The sequence below is a fragment of the Phoxinus phoxinus genome (assembly GCF_949152265.1).
Source record: "Phoxinus phoxinus genome assembly, chromosome: 18".
In the NCBI taxonomy this organism is placed as follows: Eukaryota; Metazoa; Chordata; class Actinopteri; order Cypriniformes; family Leuciscidae; genus Phoxinus; species Phoxinus phoxinus.
In genome coordinates, this window is record NC_136893.1 from 7403715 (window position 1) to 7424659 (window position 20945).

General features: G+C 38.1%; 1 protein-coding gene across 1 annotated transcript; it reads left to right on the top strand.

Moving 5' to 3' along the window:
* Positions 1-1086: 1086 nt before the first annotated feature.
* Positions 1087-20351, top strand: jph2 (junctophilin 2). Its single transcript, XM_079587896.1, has 6 exons — positions 1087-1895; positions 8454-9273; positions 15201-15319; positions 16599-17560; positions 18561-18657; positions 18775-20351. Exons 1-5 carry the CDS (start codon positions 1517-1519, stop codon positions 18639-18641), a joined length of 2361 nt encoding a protein of 786 aa, XP_079444022.1. The 5' UTR covers positions 1087-1516; the 3' UTR covers positions 18642-18657; positions 18775-20351.
* Positions 20352-20945: the final 594 nt, after the last annotated feature.

The window sequence follows — 20945 nt, forward strand, 5'->3', positions numbered from 1 at the left end:
ATATATATTTTAAACTTCAAGAAAATTAAATGAAGAAAAAGGACAATAATAATAATAAAAAAAACAGTAAAATATTATTAATAAATATTTAAATAGCTACATATTTGAAACTACTGTAAAAACAACACCAGTGTCTATAGACGTTTAGTTATTTATTGTTTCCGGTCAATAAAGCTTTCATTTTTTTTTTTTTTTTTTTTTTTTTTTTACATGGCTATAATATTTCACAAGTATAAAAAAGTGTTAGGAAACACAGACAAAATGGAAAAAATACATGGTTAAGTAAACAAAGAAGAAAATGAAAAGAAGAAAAATGAGACTAAAATAAAAGGAAAAAATAAATAGTAAATAGCCTATTACAAATAAATAATAGCCTAAATAAATAAATATTCTGTTTAAAATACTAAAAAACAACAACATCAGTGTCTATAGACATTTGCTTTATCGAATCAGAGTCAACAAAGCTTTAATTTACATGCTTGTTAACATGTAGGATATGATATTTCATAAGTACAAAACAAGTGAAAAAAATGTAAGGTTAGCAAAACAAAGAAAATTAAAAGAAAAACGAGGAGAATAAAATAAAGATCTTATAAATAAATAAACAAACAAACAAACACATAAATGAATGAACGAATAATCAGAATACCAATATAAAATACAACATAAATCATTTTAGATGCAATATGATATTTGTCATTTTTATTGCACTATTAGACTGATGTTACACAGTCAAACTCTGCAAAACACAAAAGGTCAAATATTGACCTATAGTGACTGGATGATCTGTTTACTGTATGAGGTGCACTCACTTTTCCCTTTTCGTTTTGTCTTTATTGCTCTTAAAAAGTGTGTAGCAGTGTGCCCTGTATAGCTAAAGGATGCACTGCATTAACAGTTTCTATTTAACTTATAAACTAAAAAATGAACACTTAAAATAACAGACACAGACTCCACCGACCCCTGATATGGACATTGAGCCCAAACCCTGTTCTGCAAGTGATCTGGCAGCGCTTTTAAAAGTGCCTGGGTGCTGAGGGCCGATTGGCCTGTATTTTTGGAACTGTGTTGGGATCTGGTAGCCTTGTTGGGACTGCAAACACATTTCCAGCAGCACCAAGTGCAAAGAGGGGAGGCAGGGAGAGGGGAGAGGGGTTGAAAGCCATGAAAGACCACTGGCTCGACAATTCGATTAAATAGATAAACTCAAACAATATCATGTAACAAAAAAATTAAAAACAAACAAACAAAAACAATCCTCCCTCTCCCAACTCATTTCAACGTCAAGCTTTAGGACGTTTATTTTAAGGATATAGCCTACCTATCAACAAATGATGAGCCTATACGACGATTCTACAAGTTCAGCACCAGGAAAAGATCTTCTCTCCATTTTACGCATCTATGGAATTCGACAGATGGATTTCACAGCGCCCGATAGAGATTAAGTCGTTCGTTGTTGTTGATTTTCAGTCATATCTGAAAGTTTCAAAAGTTAGGAGTAATTGCATTGAGAGTGATGAGCGGAGGTCGCTTTGAGTTCGATGATGGCGGAGCTTATTGTGGAGGCTGGGAGGGAGGTAAAGCGCACGGGCACGGGATCTGTACCGGACCGAAAGGACAAGGAGAGTTCTCCGGTTCCTGGAATTACGGGTTCGAGGTGGTGGGAGTCTACACCTGGCCGAGTGGAAACACATACGAGGGGTATTGGTCCCAGGGCAAGCGTCATGGTCTAGGTTTGGAGACCAAAGGACACTGGATCTACAAGGGAGAGTGGACGCACGGATTCAAAGGCAGATACGGGACGCGCATCAGTCAGGGCAGCGGTGCCAGATACGAGGGCACTTGGAATAATGGACTGCAGGATGGTTATGGCACGGAGACCTATGCGGATGGCGGTAAGGTCGGAGAATGTACTTTTGTGAGTGCAAACTGCATACTGTGAGCTGACATTTTAAGACCAGGGTTAGTGTGTAACGCAATGCCTACATCGGGGGTGAGGAGTTCAAGGAGTCGGTTTCCAATTCCGACTGGAATTGAGTCCTTAAAACGAGTACACTGTAAAACATGATATGATCAATACGTTATGTTAACATATGTTTTTACATTGCTTTAACTCATCGAAATAAGTCAAGCCATGAAAAAAATACAGAAGTTATACAAGATGCAACTCGTTTATTAAGTCAGTTTAATGAAATTTAAGTTGAGATTACTTAAACATCCAAGTTGAGTGTACTTAAAAATTTAAAGCAGCAACTTTTTTTTTTTTACAGTGTACTTAAAATCCTCAAAGGGAAAAATGCTATTTACTGTCTTGTATTTACTGTCCTTAGTATGTCTGTACTAAATTAGAACAGAGGATGATTTCAGAATTTAAAAAAATACATACAAAATACAAATCAAAAATAGGCTAAATGTTGGCTAATGCCAAAAGTAGCCTTCTAACTAACAAAAATACTAAACTAACAGAAATGTGGTAATAGGCTATTCTATATATATATATATATATATATATATATATATATATATATATATATAATTAAATTGAGTGAAATTTATTCAGTGATTTTGATCCCCCAAAAAAGGAACCGGCTCAGAATTCGTTCGAGAATCAAATTAACCTGGTGGCGTTTGTTCCAGTACACTGGTCGCGGTGTGTAGCACGCTAAAAAGTAGCCTAGCTAGTGCACTAAATACAGTGACTACATTTAGAATGGAATACTGGAGTGGATGGAATAATACACAATTTAGTGAATACTATCTGAATAAAATTAAAACCTGTAAACTCAAAACCTTAAAGCGGTTAAAAACTTTCTGGTCTAGCTTTCTCAAGTCAACTTCCAAGTTCGTTTACGAACTTTACTCATCTAATTTTTAAATGGTAGCTAAGTTAAACTGTATTGTAGGCCTACGGTAAGCGTTTCACGGTAGCCTTCATTACTTCACTATGTTTGTCACGTTACCTTGTTATTTTATACGTTTAATGTATCAAGAAACATCTAGAAGTCATCTTGGAAATTGTTATTTTGCATTTCAATCCAATTTTGTGTAAAATGTCTTAACTTGTGTCTTAAAAATAATATTTTAGAAAGATCATATCACTGTGTGAAGAAAATTAAAATCCTCATAGCCTAGCCTATATACTGTAATTTCTATACAATACTTATTTCAAGTAACTAGTAAAGTAACATTACTTTTAGGCTAAATTCACAAAGTTACTTAAAAGTAACAGTTACTTTTTAAAATTAGTAACACAAGCCGTTTTGTTTTCCTATTTATTGACTGACAGTTCTCCCATGTTGAAAGAAATCAGAAGTGCAGGCGTTGTGTGAACATGATGGTTATTGTAGTTTTATATGTGAGCATGCATCATTTACTCATCTCACTTGCACAAAAAAAGATTCAGTGTTCCTCAAAATGAATAAAAACAGGAAATGCAAACTCAGAATATTACACAAACCTGGAATAATGAAATATGCTAAATATCACAAATATAGGCCTACTTTATGTATTTAATCTCACTTTATTAACCGTGTATGTTTTGCTGCTGACCTTCGATGATCCAATTCAACTACACTAATAAGCAAAAATGACTTTAGATAAACATCACGTTTGTGTTTCTTTTTGTTGTGGTTGCTGTTGTTTTTATTGCTGAAGAAAGAGTGTCAAACTTTCTTCTACTTTGTCCTAATCTTCTGCAATCCAGAATGGCAGCACAGCTGAAAGGTTTGTTTGAGTTGCGCTCTTTACCGTACAGACGTGAATTTGCATTTCCTTCAGCCTGAGGCTTATTTATTTCACTTTTGGTGTGAAAGGGCCTCTAAATTTACATTAAAAACAAGCAAGCAAGCCCAGCCCAGGTGAGGAAAAAGTAACGCAAAAGTAATGTACTGTATTACTTTCCATAAAAAGTAACTAAGTAATGCAATTAGTTAGGCTACTTTTAAGAGAGAAATGCAATGTAACGCATTGCTTTTAAAAGTAACTTTCCCCAACAGTGATCCTTTTACATGGCTAAAAGATTCATATGAATATATATCTAAAAAATAAATCTTTATTACATTCAGATGAACAGTCATTCACTGAATACATGTTAGTAGTACACACATGAGGCTTGCACTGATGGACCCATGGTGTTGCCACAGATGGCCTTTTGGGTAAATGCCTATTGCTAAGAAACATTTGCCAGTGCAGAATGGAGGGTGGTTACAAATTAGTGTCACAAATCCTGTTCTTTTTAGACGTGTGGTGTGAGTACAAATAAAAAGGCTCATTCACTAGTGGCCAAGTTGTTTTTCTTTTGTTGAGCCACATTACGACTGACCCCTTCTTTTAAATCCTTTAAATGTTTAGTCTTATGTAAATTAAGTGTCACTTTCAACAACACCACAGTGTTATGTTTGGGGCTAATCAGCAGTTTTGATATTATAGATTTAGCTTTGCATGCGCATGTACAGTAGTGACTGTGACAAGTATTTGGATGCTGAAGCCACACTTAAGATTGTATTTATTGCCTTAAATAGCAAAATATTAAACCAAGCAGCACATGGACATTTTTCAAATAAAACATTAAATAAAATAACATTAGGATATAATATAAGATTATACATTATTTATAACATATTATATTTTACAATATAACAAAAATATACAGTTTGACAACAATACAAGTGGACACTTTGGGTTCATCAAACATTAGTGAAATATGTTTATAGCTACTGTGATGAAAAATACCTGTAGAAAACTGACTTATCCACTAAAATTGAATTAAAATTCATAGATTTCAAAGTTTGGCTAAATGTCCAAATACATTCTGCGGCCACTGTTTTTTGGTTGAAAAGGATGCAATTACATCATTTTAAGAGTGTATGTGTTTTCCTATATACTGTACCTATTGACCTGGTAGCTGAGTCATCACTATTAGTAATGTTAAGTGCTAGTGCAGCACTGTATGTATAAAGGCACAATAAATAGCCTTACCAATCCCTGCGGACTGATGGATCTCAGACATGTGTTGCATGACAGGACTAGACCCACAAGCCCCCATGACATAAATAACCACACGTGGTTTATTACCCCAGAGGTAGTTATGAAAGACACAGCACGCTAGCAGTTGTACCGCTGCAAATACCATTGTCTCTCATGCCTGAAGTGACAATGAGCTTACGGGTAACCTGAATTTGAATACAATGCAGTGTTGTAATACAATCTGAAGTTTAGTTAAAGGGATGATAGTTCTGTCATCATTTACTCACTTATGTCCTGTATGACTTTCTTACTTCTGTGGAACACAAAAGATTATGTTTTGAAGAATGTCAGTGGAGTCCAAAACAACATTGGAGACCACTGACTTTAACTGTATAAAATTATGTAGGATTTACTTTGAAACCGTTTTCACTCACAAATTGCTTGTAAATTTCCCAGATAATTAAAGAAACGGTAAACGGCCCGTTCTCACCAAAGACGATAGCTATAAGGATAACTATATCGTTTTAATGATCTTTCTAATTCCACGAGAATAGAGAAGTTCACACTGCAACTATAATGGCAAAGAAGAACAATATCATTGGAATCACTTTCAGAACGTTTTATTTTTTCAGATGATAAGATGAACAATAAAACATTGGCAGCCAATCAGAATCCACCTGACTTTAAAGAATGCAAGCATTTAAAAGCAGATGGAAAAAATGCAGTGCACTCTTAAATTTTTTTACATTATCGTCCCTTGGTGTGGATCCTAACCTAAATTATTGTTATAGTGGCACCATTATGTTCAGTTTAGCTTTAATTTCATTTTCATGGACTTTTAGTTTGTTTCTCTTCTGTTTCCTGTTCCTGCCAGTAATCAGTTGTCATGGGCTGAATCCGAAATCGCCCCCTATACCCTCATATAGGGCATTATTCCAGGGGACATCCATTTGTAGTGGTGTCCAAAACCATAGTGGACGTTATCGAGTACACTCATTCAACATTGCACCGCAATAACGAGTGTACAGCCAATGTACACTCAACGACTGTCTGAACTCGCTCCCTCGTTTCCATTCAGTCCTTCAAGTAAACTGTATAGTGGACTAATGTAGGGAATAGGGATTGAGTGTTTAGGGGTGATTTCGGATTCAGCCATGAACATTCATTTAACGAGCACACCTGTTTTGTATTCAGTTCATTATCTCTCTGTATTTAAGTTCCTCCTTGTATTCAGTTCGTTGTCTGGTATTGTTTGTGCTTGCACACGGTCTCGCATCATTGTTTACTTGTGTTTTAATAAAAAATACTTCTATCTGAATCTTCTTCATCATCATTGGTCTGTAACGTGACCACCAAATTGAGAAGAAAATGGATTTTGCAGCGACGCTCATCAACTTAGCCAGTAAGAATCTCTCTTGGACTCTTACTCTTCCTGCTTTAGTCAACTGACAGCAAGATCCAACTTAGATGACGAGACCATAAAATCTCTTTATTGGAATGGGGCGAACTTTTATAGCCCCCTTGACTTACCAGACATGGGAAAAAGAACCTGGAACCTTCCTCCGCTGATTCGCCCAGTACAAAGCCTTTCATCGCCGCTGGTCCTGTTCAGCTCTAAGACTGTTTCTCCACTGGTTCTGCCGAGGCCAAAAACGCCATCGCCGCTGGTCTCTCCCAGCTTAAAGACTTCATTGTTGTGGATAATACACCCACCCTGCCTCCTTCTCCCACTTCCTCCGGCCAGGCTAGCTGGTCTTTTGGCCCCACCTTCACTGGCGCCCTCCAGTCCCTCGACTCCACCATTGCATTTACCCTTCAAGTTTTGCCGTATTGGATCTGCTGGGCACCAGCTCTGCCTTGGTGTGTGGATCCCCTGGCTTTGCTTCGAGCCACCATTCCCATAACTCCACCTTGGCCCAACGACCTGTCGGCTCCACCTTGGCTCCTCGCCCTCTCGGCTCCACCGGGCACCCGCGTCCCTCGGCTCCACCTTGTTCTGCCTGTGCGGACTTCCGGGACTCGTGTGCTTCATCCCTCCACCCCTTCGACTCCATTAGGCTCTGCCTTCCCTCCAGATCCACGTTGGTCCTCGGTCGCATCCGAGTTTCCTCAGTCCACCGGTACCCTGGCTCCACCTCATTGGCCCTTCGCTGCTGCTGCTCCGCCCGATCCTACGGTGTCTTCCGGTTCTGTCATCGCCCCGGCTTCACTCGTGTCTCCAGATCTCTCGGCTCCATCGCTGGCGGTCGGGCTTCTAACTCCACCCTGGCTCCTCCTACCATTGATTCTGCCGTGGGCTTGTGAACCATCTGTGCTCTGCGCTTCCACCTGCGTCATCCTTCCATGGCCTCCTTTATGGTTCCTTCCACCGTCAGACCCTCCATTGCTGTGTCCACCATCAGCTCTCCCAGGGGTCGTTCTGCCGTCTGCTCTGCCTCAGTCCCAGCGGCCTAGGTCTGGTTCTTCGCCAGCCCCTCGTCAACCTCCAGAGCCCCCGCCCTCCCTACCCCTCTGTCCATCTATTACGACTCAAAGCCGCGCCTTTCCGTTGGGGGGCGTTCTGTCACCATTATGTTTAGTTTACCTTTAGTTTCATTTTCATGGACTTTTAGTTTGTTTCTCTTCTGTTACCTGTTTCCTTTATTTCAGTTTCCCGCCACTAATCAGTTGTCATGGACATTCATTTAACGAGCACACCTGTCTGTATTCAGTTCATTATCTCTGTGTATTTAAGTTCCTCCTTGCATTCAGTTCGTTTTCTGGTATTGTTCATGTGTTTGTGCTTGCCTTATTGTGGATTACCTGGGTTTACTTTGTGTTAATAAAGACACTTCTATTTGAATCTCCATTATCAGTGGACTGAAACGTAACATATAGGCAGTGTTGGGTACTCCTAGCATTGTTGCCTGATTCATTATATAAAAAAAATGTAATGAAATACTAGCTACTAATTACATCTTGAACAGTGTGATTAGATTACTGTACTAATTACTCCCTCTAAAAAGTGTTGGATAACTAATTACTTCCTAAATCACACATCAACCTCAACCAGTCGAACAATAAAAAGATAGATACAAAACTGCACTTTTAATTATTTCAAAAAAACAATATACAATTGCATAAATTATTATTGAATTTACCAAAGTGTGTAAAGGGAGAAGGTTACATTAAAAACATACACTTTAACATAAGATATACAATTTTGATTGTATGCTAAATCCACTATTGTTTTATATAGATTTGTTCTATAATCCATATAGTATTTAATAAGAAGTAACTGTAATTAAATGACATAAAAATTATTGTAGAAAGTAGAAAGACTAAAATGGCATTTCTTGTAAAATGTTCTCCAATAATCTTTTTATGTACTCAAAATACCTTCATTTCTGTTCCACTGAAGAAAATAAGTCATACAGGTTTGAAACAGGTTTCATTTTTGGGTGAACTATGTTTTTAACGTTGCCTGATTAATGTCTTTGGCAATACAGGTACCTTCCAGGGCCAGTTCACTGGTGGCATGCGGCACGGCTATGGGGTGCGTCAGAGCGTTCCCTACGGCATGGCAGCAGTGGTGCGTTCTCCTCTGCGGAACTCTCTGAGCTCCCTGCGCAGTGAACACAGCAATGGGACGCTCCTGCAGCAGGACGTCCCGGTCATCACCGCCACCAACGCATCCGGCCAGGAGACCATGGTCAACGCGCCCATGCCTCTGGGCCCATCTCGTGGCGGCTTCGTCCTCACACTGCAAGTGGACCCAGATGCGGTCAAGCCCAAGAAGAGAAGCCTCTTCCGCCGTGGCTCACTTCTTGGCAAGTTGAAGAAGTCTGACTCCCGCACATCCCTCTCTAGCCAGAAGAGCAAGATCAGCTTTTTGCGGAGTGAGTCAGCTCTTAGCTCCGCCGCCAGCGATGCCAACTCCACCATCAGCCTGGGTGAGAGCGAAGGGGAAGGTGAAGGTCAAGAGTTTCCCCCCGTGGAGTCGGACATTGACGCCACCACCACTGAAGTCTACATTGGAGAGTGGAAAAACGACAAGCGGTCAGGTTATGGGATCAGTGAACGTTCTAGTGGGCTTAAATATGAGGGCGAATGGCTGAACAACCAACGTCACGGTTATGGGTGCACCACTTTCGCTGAGGGTGGAAAAGAAGAAGGCAAGTATGTTAACAACCTGCTGGTGAAGTCTGCTAAGAAGAAGGTGATTCAGCTGAAGGGCACTAAGATTAAGCAGAAAGTGGAGCGAAGTGTGGAGGGAGCCCAGAGGGCAGCTGCCATAGCAAAACAGAAGGCCGAAATCGCCAACTCAAGGTAAATAATGGAACTGGCCATAATTGCAAATTGCATTTTTGTTAGGGTGTATAATTGAAATTGAATGCATTCAATATATGAATGTGTACATTGTTTTATACATATAATATATCCTCCTTTATACACATATACATAAGGGATAATGTACAGTGAATGATCAAGACAGTATAAAAATTTAATAATAGGAAAAATACAGTAAAAATAATAATAATATTATATGTAAGAATGATTTCTGAAGGATCACGCAACACTGAATACTAGAGTAATGATAATGAGAATTCAGGAAAAAAATTATATTTGAAAATGTATTAAAATGAAAAGGTTCTTGTAAATTGTAATAATAAAAACAATAGTACGTTTTTTTTACTGTATTTATGATCAAATAAATGCAGTTATATAGAGAGCATTAAAAACTTATTTCAAAAACATTTTAAAAAATTTATTATTCCAAACTTTTAACAGGCAGTGTATATTATATAACTAATATATAATTATAAAAAACTAAATATACATTTTCCCCCAATGAATTGATAGATAACTAATATGTCAACACTTACACAGAGTTGTCAGCCAGAGGATGTGCTTTGTGGGAGAACAAAAAAACATCCTGATACCACCTTGGTGTTGGTTTCCAGAAAGTCTGTCCAAATGCAGAAACAAACAGTCTCAAAGCAGGCCACATGCTCCAAGCTATTCTATTCGTGGCGTCTTGGTGGCTAGGCCTAACTCCAGACATGATAAAGAGGAGTCTAACGCACTGACACTAATAATACAGCTTCCCTCCAGGATAAAATATTTAGATTTCCACACAGTCCTGACAGCATCTGCAGTTTATCAGATGCTAACGGTTATAAACAGCGAGCCAAATTCAGGTGCAGCGGCTTTGATCAAATCTTCCCTCCTTGTAAGGAGATTCACAAACCAAAGACAAACAGCCCTAGGTTCTCAGTCATCAAATGCATGCTGTTGATGCTCATCCCATAAAAATGATTTCATGCAGTATTAAAGACGACAACCTGACAGCAGACTTAAACCAGAATGCACACAATGACAAGAAAACTAGTCAATCAAAGGCCACATTTTAGGAACAAAAAACAAGGCTTCATTGTTCTCATTCCTTATACATAAGCAAAACATTCACATCTGACAGAATATATGAAGGTAAATGATGCCAAAATGATTTGCATGTACATGGGTAAGATTTGTGAAAGTGTACATAAGAATGTAAGTGTAAAGTAAATTTGCATGCCCAAGGGGGGCTTTGTAAAGATGTAAATCAACTTCAAGTGTTTGAAAAACATTTTTGCAGCATTTTACTGTTTTTTTGTGTGTGTGTGTTTTTTTGGTAAGTGTAAGTCATGTATTTTGAAACTTCAGCTTCATGTTAACGCAAAATAAATAAGATCTGTAATCTTCTGACTTCCGTTTTACAGTTTTTTTTCCGCCAAAATATGTCCAAAAGCATTGCAACCCTGTTAACAGCGATTTGCAAGTGAAAACAACATTATCAAGAACTGCAAAACAGATTGACTGCGTAAAGCTACCAACCTTTGTGTAAAAAAAATGAACTATTGCAAATTTCTAAATGTACGTATAGGCGAAAAGTTCCTGAAATAACCCGATATATACTGTTCCGTCTTTCTTTTAGCTACACTTACAGTTTTGGCACGATTCTCTCATTGGAGTTTTGCAAGCATGAGGGGGAAGGCGGGTCCATCGTCTTTAAGTAGCCAATCAAATAAGGTTCTCACTGACTCTTGATTTACTGATTTTATCTGATTGGTATTTTTTTTTCTTACACTTGAAAGGGGATTTACAAAGCTTCTCTTATGCTTTTATGTACACTTTCATAAATCTTACCCTGCGCATGCAAATCTTTTTGGCATCATTTTACCTTCATACAATAACATTCAAATAAGGAGCCTATTGTTAACAAAAACAATACAATGCCAGATCATTGTTTATAGATCATTATTGGAAAGAGACAAACAGACTCCTAACACCCAACCAGACAAATCAGAGAGAACAACCGGAAATCAAAACAAACACACAACTGTCTACAGTGAACTGCAGCAACTTTTCTGTTGTCATTCAGTAGGTCGAAGTGTGATAAGCAGAAACAGAAACACTTTTATTCTACTTCTGAATGGTTCATATAAAAAAAATCCCAATACCCTATAATTTACAGTGGTTCTCAACTAGGGGGCCGGGGCACTCTAGGGGACTTCAAATAATGAGACAAAACAAGCATGAAAATAAGTTAAAACAACTAAAAATCAAGGTATTTCTTATTATGATTATTTTTTTTATATAATGAATCAGGCAACAATGCTTGGCTATATGCTAGGTGGGATCCTTCTCATGATTTATGGCCCACAATAGGAATACAATAAAATAAAATATTTAAATAGAGTACAATAAATAAAGTGAAATAAAATAAAAGTGAAGTGAAAGTAAAGTAAAGTAAAGAGAAAAAAAAAATATATATATATATATTTTTTTTTTAACTATTTTAATCCCAAATCTGCAACCCCCTGTCCTATCTTTTTTCTTTTTTTTTTTTTTTTTACCAAGTAAAACTTTTTTATTTTTATTAAACACACTTATTTACAAAACACAATTTACAAAATCTCTCATTGGGAGTCTTATGTGCAGAACACCCCTGTCCTATCTGTGCCAGACTTCCTTGCCCTCTGCCAGTGTGGCGAGATCAGAAACGAAAACTGTTGGCCGTAGAGTTTGTTCAGTGGGGTCCAGGTGCCGGTTAGCCCCTTTGCTCTAATCATAGTGTATTTAGAACAGCAGAGGGAAGACGAGACTCCTCGGGAGGCCACGGCACTGAGTGTAAATGACGCACATGGGTCTGGTGTCAGAAAAGGAGGCCTGCCTAAAAAAGGACAGGCACTGTTGCTATATCACAATCATGGGGGAATGCAACAGCTGATAGCCTCTTCTATCCTCAGCTTCTTAGACACTCACACAGACGAACTTGATGTAATCTACCACCCTCACATTCCTCCAGAAATATATATAATTAACCAACATAGATAAAAGATTGTATATTATCTAATATATATAAATATGATTATACAGTATATACCCAGAAAGTCTTGTTTTCTTTTGATCTGATCTTGCTAAAGCAGTACAAAAAAGCTCTTGATGGTATCACATAAAAAATGTGTCAGCAATGGTGTCGAATCATTTCATGGGATATAAATTTTGCCTATCCTGCAAATGAGTGAGAAGCCTGGCAGTATATAGATGTACAACGCCCTGCTTAGATCCTGAACTCAGGCACTGGAGCTCATTTTATTATCAGAGTACATGATACCCGGATGCATAATTATAGACTATGATGCAGTGGCATTTTTAAGTAAATATGTTCTTATTTATGCAAATAAAATAAGGATGGCAAACATAATGGATCTAAAGAAAAAACAATTCAGAGATTAGAGAGAATGTATGTCAGATAATACTTCTGCTGCCACTACATGTACAGTAGCTTACTATCATTCATCACCTGAGTGATTCTAACATAAGTCATTGAACTGATTCTTTCTGCTCTAATGGTAAAGACGGGTCATGCAAAGGTCAGGGTGTGATATGAAATTTGTCAGCTGATAAAATTTTAAAGATGAGGGGGACAACACCATCACAAAAAAACTTTTGATCTAAGTACAATCGGTGATTAAAAACATAAAAGAAAAAAAAAAGTTTATTCTGATACATACACATATTTAGGAACGCTGACCTGTAATGCGGTGTAAATGGCAAAGATACATATACAGTGGGATAGTAATTCCCACATGAGAAGCATTACTAAACTTGATTTGCACGCTAATGAATTTACAGTCAATGGGTTTCATTATTACTGACATCACACATTCTAATATCTTTGCAGAAAATGGCATCTATCACAGATCTGTCAACAAGGAACTAACCTAGTAATGCAGAACAATACATTGCTACAGCTGAAAGCATGATTTTATAACATTATTTTAAATTTATCGGGTTTTCTTCTTCTACATGCATGGCAGCATTAAGAAATAGTTGGTTACAGTAGAGAATTTATGAAAGCACCTGCCAAGAATTTAATGCAGACATTACGGTAAATGTATGTCTATGACATATCAATGGGACTGTCTGAACTTTTCTAAACGTTCCTCTTACAGCCACCCTCAGTACATTGTCTTTAAGTGGTAGGGCTATTTTGAACTCAGGATGAAATTACAGTATGGAAAATATCACAGAGTAAATACTACAAAGCAGTTTTTAATCAAAGTGACTTACGAAATGTTTCGTAAAGCTTTACTGCATGTGTAAAGACAGACATGTTACAAAAGCACTTAAATATACTTTAAATGCAAACTTAGGCGTTGTTACAAATAATAATAAGGCACTGCCAAATCACGCTGTGACTAATGTTTTGTGGCCTGCACTGTAACGTTGCAGTGCAGTAATTCTTAATGTGACCAACACCAATAAAACAGATGAATCATTTATTTCAAAAATGTAATCAGTGCATGCGGTAAAGAATAAATGGTGGTCTTCTCTAAAGCAGCGTGTCCTATCACAGCAGTACTCATCTCTCACTGTGAGGCGCAGGGTGTTAAAAGAGTGATTTATTTTAGTTTCGGCTCAATGGGTGAAGAGGACACCCTCCTCTGCTATAAATAACCCCCCTGTCATACGACCCCCCAGCACACTTCTTCCTCTTGTATTCAAGTCAAACACACGGCGAGCAACCCAAACACTTGCAGCTCTTGGGTCAGTAGGGCGTTCTCTGGAACATTCTTCAGTATTATTGTTGTTCTTCTGCACTGACTGGGACGGGTACTGCATTGGATTCTTAAGTGCTGAGGGGATGTTAACGTTACTTTTTATAGTGCAGACAACTGCCAACCCATCTCTCTAAATAAAGACGAGGCAGGATGTCTTAGGTTGCTCTAGTTCTACTAGTAAGATATGGTTGAAATTAGACAAATACACGTCTAATATTACGGAAAAAGGTCACATGCCTTCCTCTCATAACATAACAAATAGTCCAACTATACGAGAACTGAAGATGGTATCTTCGCCACATGAAAATATTAATTTAAAGGTAGAAATTAATAAAGGTTTTCCTTTAATAGTGCACCTCTGAAACACTGCCACAACATATTACATTTATGCATCTGTTGTAGATAGGTGTTAACATACAGTCCTAATAAATGTCTATTTTGGTTTTATTGAAGCCATAGAAATGCTCAGTCCTTATGGCTCGACTGGTAGCGTATGTTAACAACAATGCCAAGCAAGCAAAACAAAAACATAAAACAATATTATTTTTCTCAATACACTGCGAGTGGTTAAAAACATCTGCCAAATATGTAAGCAGGATGCACACCATTTAGAATAGAATTGAGAATGTATTTAATTGACATTTAAAAGAAATTCATGTAGCTGCAATTTTTTGTACTAAAAGTTTGTCAATACAAATATACATAAACAAGTATACGTAAACATTATACACAAGTAGTTTCTTACATAAAATGAAAAATAGATATTTATTAAATTATAAATATCAACTTAGATTCAATATTTTTTTTAATGATATTTAATATTGGGGAGCAGGGTGGAAGAACACTTCCGAGAATGCATTACCATTGTTTAATTTCTATGAATTGCAATTCAGTTTCTTTCATTCCATTTCAACTTCCTGTGAGTTGTGAGTTCAAATTCACACTCATTAAGTGAACAGAACACAATTCTTCAATTCTGAAATGTGCCCAACCCTGGTAAACACATTATATAACAAAATTTTAAAGGGCAAATATAAGTTTTCACACCATTTCCCCCCACCAATCTCATTCTTGACCACAACATTAGCTTGATTTCCCAGCATTTGATTTAATACCAATGACTGAATGCTTTTTCCCTCTTCACAGAACGGCCCATGCCAAAAGCAAAGGTGACGCCGCAGAACAGTCGGCTATCGCTTCTAACAATGAGTCTAGTATAGCTCGTGTGGTTGCCAGAGAGCTCTCTCCCTCCTTCCATCAACCAGGTAGGTAGAAGACTTCATTGTTTGCTAAATGTATATCAACAGAGGCCACAGGAGCAGAGGCTGGTTAAGATCCTCCAGGTCCAATGACAGTGTGTTTGATTAACGGATGTGAGCTCAGAGAAGTAAATGTAGCATGTATGCTTGTTAATCCAGACAAAGTCAGATTCGCAGTACGGCAGCATTCATTACAGAACAGTCTATGCGCTAATAATGTTTTAAGTCCCTAAAGAACACATGCAAACATCTCTTAGTGTCTGAAACAGGATTAGATTGCTGGGACAAAAGCCCCTCATCAGCTCACCATGTTCCTGTCTGTCCATCTGAAGGGCACTGCTAAGCTCTTGATGGTTTTATTTTGGCACTGTCTGTCTCCAAAATCTTAGACAAAGCTGAAGAACAGCGATCACATTTCATTTTCTTCTATTCTGTCCCTGAATGGTTGCATTCTTGGCCTTTGTTAGCCTGAAACTGAACATGTTATTCAAGACCCTGGTCTTGTGTTTCGGTGTTTAAAATACAGTATATGCCTCTTTTGCGCTTTTGTGAAAATGATTGAATAGAAATGTGATAATGTGATAAAGATTCAGAGATAGACAGACAGTGAGGCACACGGACTTCAGTATACCCTCAAATACATTAATGCATGCGCTTTCAATTATCTCATAACTGCCAGCAGTTGTAAGAATTTTAATCAAAACTAAAATAGTTATAGTATGCAGTCTATTCTATCATCCACTCTTTTATGATACTATATTTTGAGCATGAATCTGAGAGACTAAGCAATTGTCAGGAATTGCAAAATGAAAGATTGAAAAAAAAAGAATAAATAAAGATAGCATTTTTATCTCAAGAAATGAATTGTTCTTTTGACCTTTTTTCCCCCAAATTAATATAAATATCTGTAAATATCAACTGTAAAAGTGTATGTAATATACAGTGGTCATATCAGTGATTAGAAAATATATTTTATTCTGCACAAGATGGGTATCAAAGGTTAATAAACATAAACCTAAGATGAATTTACCTCAAACATCAACATTTTCCAGAGAACATCAACTTATGTTGTGGGGGCAGCAGCGAGCCAAATTGTAATGGTTCCTGGTTGTATTGGAACACAAATAAAAGCCTGGAAAACATTAGCATTTAATTAGTGCACCTTTAAAACTATCATTCAATAATTATAGTATGTGTAAAATGTGTTAAATTATAATCAGCCAGCATCAATATCATCTATTGAACCTATATTGTAATAATGCATGCATCACATGGTGTCCCTCAGGTCCTGAGTATCTGAAAAAACGAGCCCTGCAGGAGGTTGCTGAGAGGCATGAGAACACGGACATTGGGATGCACGAGCCCTTGTTGGGTGAGGATTCCCAACCAACACCCCCAGAGAGCCCCTTCATGCATGAGATGGAAAGTACAAGACCAAGCTCCACCTCTGCACGCACCCCCTCACCCACTCCAGTCATCGTCCCTCAGGCACCCAGCAAGGAAGATCCAAATCTCTTGAGCCCTGGCAACTGGAATGGAGACAAGGTCAGTCGAGGCAGTGGTAGCAGAGGCAGCAGTCGAGCAGGTAGTAGGCCAAGCAGTAGACCCACCACCCCGTCTTCTACTTCTGTCGTTGCTCCCGCTCCAGCAGCCCCTCCTGGGGAGCATTCTGCTCCCAGCAGCAAGGCCCCATCCCGTACCCCTAGCCGCCAAAGTGCCAAAGCAGAGCAGGGTTCGGACCTGGAAATCAAAGCCCTGCAGATAATGGACTCAGAGTCAAAAGCAGCAGAACCTGTCCCTGCTGCAATACCAGTAAGAACCAGCCTCGTCCGCCCCACTGACGAAGAAGAACCACCTCACCCTGCTCCTAAGCTGTCCTACAAAGCAGTCACGCCAGAGCCAAAGGCAGCTGAAGTCAAACATAGAGCTGAAACAAGGGAGCCTGTAAATGAGCGCCCAGCTTCGATGACAGAAATCAAGCCTAGGTCTTGGACAGAAGTCAGGGAGGAGAAGAAATTAACCAACAAGGCTGAGCCTAAACCTTCACCGAAACGAGAACCAAGCCCTGCCCCAAAAGCTGCACCAAAGCCTGAGCCCAAGTCAGTGCCTAAACCAGAACCTAAAGAACCTGTTGTCAAGCCGGTTGCTAAACCAGTTGCCAAGGTCGAGGCTAAAATTGAGGCGAGGCAGAGGTCTATTGTGAAAACCACTAGTGAAGCCACACTAGAGTCTCTGGAGCTAGATGAGGTAAGGCTAACAAATCAAACCTTGATATTCTGTGTGATAACAAGTAAGGACTCAATTGGTCTTTTCAATAAATATTTGAATCCAACTAGGCATCCCAAAGATTGCAGAAATACTTCCAGACTTGCATAGCATAACAAAAACAAATTCAACAAAATTGATTTTTAACACCTTTGCCTGTTTTCTTGTATTAATCAGTAAATCTCAATTTAGAGTACAGTGGCCCGCCTATCTTAGTTCCAGATGTCCCTCCATTGGGCCATTAATTGAGAAAGCTCATTCTTCTAAACAGCTCTTGAGTAAAGAAACACACTGCTCTGAAACACAGACATATTGTGTTCTTTTAAATCTGGCCCTGATCCTCTGACCACATTTTTCACAATCAGGCATATCTATTCAAGGCTGAACCCTCAAAATAACAAATTCTCACCTTCAGAAAGCCCCTTGTGGTCCGTCAGAAACCCAGTATTGCATTGCGTCACAGCAGCATCTTGTGGCTCACCGAGCATACGCCACACCGATCAGCTGCTCCTAGTATGGAAGAAGAAAAAAATTCGCAAGCAGAAGGACTTTTACTCATTGCATCTGAAAAAATTATTTTTGGATTTTATGGTTCCTCTTAAACAGGGGTGTCCAATCCTGCTCCTGGAGGGCCAGTAGAGGTTAGCTCCAAACTACCCCAACACACTTGCCCTACAGGAGCAGGATTGGACACTCCTGCTCTAAGACAGCGGCGTCCAATCTTGCTCCTGGAGGGCCACCTTCTTGCAGAGTTTAGCTCCAACACACCTGCCTGGAAATTTCCAGCAACCCCGAAGGCTTGATTTACTGGTAAAGGAGTGTTTCTTTTTTTATGATTTCGAGTTGGAGCTAAACTGCTGTAAAGTGCTGTAAAGTGTCCTTTGAGCAATTCCACAAGTAAATGCCACCTGGATCACCATCATTTGATTATTATACTTTACACAACAGACACTAACGGTTGTGAACTCTTTTTTTCCGTTAGGGGCCAAACACGATTATGATCTGCATGGTTATATTCCTGAACATTGGTTTGGCAATTCTTTTTGTTCACATCTTGTCTTGAGATGACAAAGCCTAAGGTAAGCTGTTATATATCCTACCTCTATTCTGCAAATTTTGAGTGCATTTATTAAATTCAACTGTTTCTTTCCCCTTGTAAAAACACTGTGGGCATTATTACACACACCTTTTTCTAGCCAAAACCATCCAGGTGAAAGAAACTACCGTGGGGAGCTGTGAGGATGCACTGCGCTCCATTAACGGCTCTGTTGTTGCGTTATCCAGTTTCAGAGCAGCCCTCCTGAGCTACTCAGATGGTTGCCATCTGCAGTTGGACCGAGTGCTCGCAAATGATCGGTGTGTCCCAGTGCCTGAACATTATTAAATAAAGCATTTGCTTTGTTTGTGAAAGGTACTGCTGCATTTAACAGTTTTGTTGAAATCTAATGCAGCTGGAAGCGAATCATCTATAATAAGGGCTAATTTACATTGTGCACATTCACAAACATGTCACATATCCTAGAGCAGAATATGTCATTTAGCACGTAATATTCATCTTTGGAGAATAAACAAATAGTTATGACATTACGAAATGGGTCAATACTGTTTTCTTTTTCTTTTAAATGGCTAGAACAAATATAAAATCCACCAGTGCACTTATGCTTCAACACCAGGTGTCATGCATCACAATCTCAGATGCTGTATGCACATTCAATGTCTTAAAGTCTCCCCTGCATGACAAAGAATAACATGGCTGGAAAAAAAATAATATACAATTGATATAAAAAGTTGTTATGAGAACGGTTTAATATGGAAATGAGATATATGAAGATAAAAGGTTTATTTTATTAAGCTTAAGGATCCCTATAGAGAGAGCCTCCAAAAGTTGCCATGAGAGATTTTAAACAAGAATATTAAAATACCACTATTTACTGAATGGAACCAGAAAAGAAATGTTGTGACTTACTAACTGTTGTACTGTGAATTTGTGATGGTTTTTCTGCATTTTTCTCTGCCTGCATTAGACATAAAACAGTATGCAAGAGATTTGAGAATGTCCAAACCAGGTTGTGCAACAAACTAAGTGACAATGTACATGTCCCAAATCTTTTATGCATGTGTAGACATTTGAGTGTTTTTGTACATTTCTAAATTATGTACATTATCAGAAAAATGTACATTTCATTATTTTATCTAATGCGGTATTAGAAATACTAAATTTATCCGTTGTAGACTAGTAAATATTACCTCAAATTTGTAAAGGTCTTATTGGAAATACTGTGTTAACTGTCCAAAACGTTATTTATTTATTACATAAAAGGGGGTTATAAATTAGTCATATCTAGAATATTGTAACTGACTCGTTCACAATTTACAAATTAGAGACTCAAAATACAGTTTTTAACCCATTGTTTTAACCATTTTGCTTTAAAATCACTACATTTAGTTTTTTACACTAGTTTGCAACCTTAAAAGTATAAAGATGTATTTGTTGAGAATAAATGCTGTATTCTCAAAGAGAATTGTAGTTCAAGCTGTACAAATAAAAGTTGCTCATCAGATGGTTTCTGTAACATGACTTGCATATGCATTACATTTACGGTAGCTAATAATTAAATACATAGTTTTCAGCATGGTTATAATACCTTTCATTACTTGAGGTTTTCTCTATTTGAAAGTTCCTGCAAACTTCCCTCTTCTCACTTAGCTTCTTGTATTTCAGCACTTAAAAGACAATTCACCACATAATTCAAATAAATTTTCTTCAACTGCACATCTGTCCATCTCTTTACTTTTGAAAGAACATTCGGTTTCTAGCATTCTGTTACACTGCATTTTCATCATTATCTGCAGTTTGCCTTCAGACAGCTCAATACCACTAAAATGTCTATCGATGGTAAGAGGCAAATGAGACCAAATAATATATTATGCTGAATCTTCTCTAGTTGAAGAAGCGGCAAGTGGGAACAAAGAATATATATTTAAACTCCACCTGTCCACCAGCTTGACATATTCTCCCCTGACAGGGTCTGAATGCCAGGCCCAATTTTAGATAAGGGTGGTTGACAGGCCTCCTCTAACACCATTTACTCTGGAACATGAAAGAATATTTCACTCCGATAAAGTGGTAAGTCGTCAACACTTAAGCATTTGCAGAAGCAATAGAAAGCTTTCAAGACAGATCGGTCAATTCACATTTAATTACTCTGCTGCACTGTTCAACACATTAGAACTGCCATTTGTACAGCAATACTGCCCTCTGCCTTCAAAACAAAGCAGATATATCATACTACACTCAATTACATTGCTGTAAATGAGTTTTCGATATTTAAAATGACTATTAAAATAATCACTGTATGATGTTGTA

Excerpts from the sequence above, each read along its gene's own strand:
- jph2 (XM_079587896.1), top strand. The coding sequence starts at position 1,517 with ATGAGCGGAGGTCGCTTTGAGTTCGATGATGGCGGAGCTTATTGTGGA. Across the intron at positions 1,896-8,453 it reads GGAGACCTATGCGGATGGCG|GTACCTTCCAGGGCCAGTTC; the intron begins GTAAGGTCGGAG and ends TTGGCAATACAG. Across the intron at positions 15,320-16,598 it reads TCCCTCCTTCCATCAACCAG|GTCCTGAGTATCTGAAAAAA; the intron begins GTAGGTAGAAGA and ends GGTGTCCCTCAG.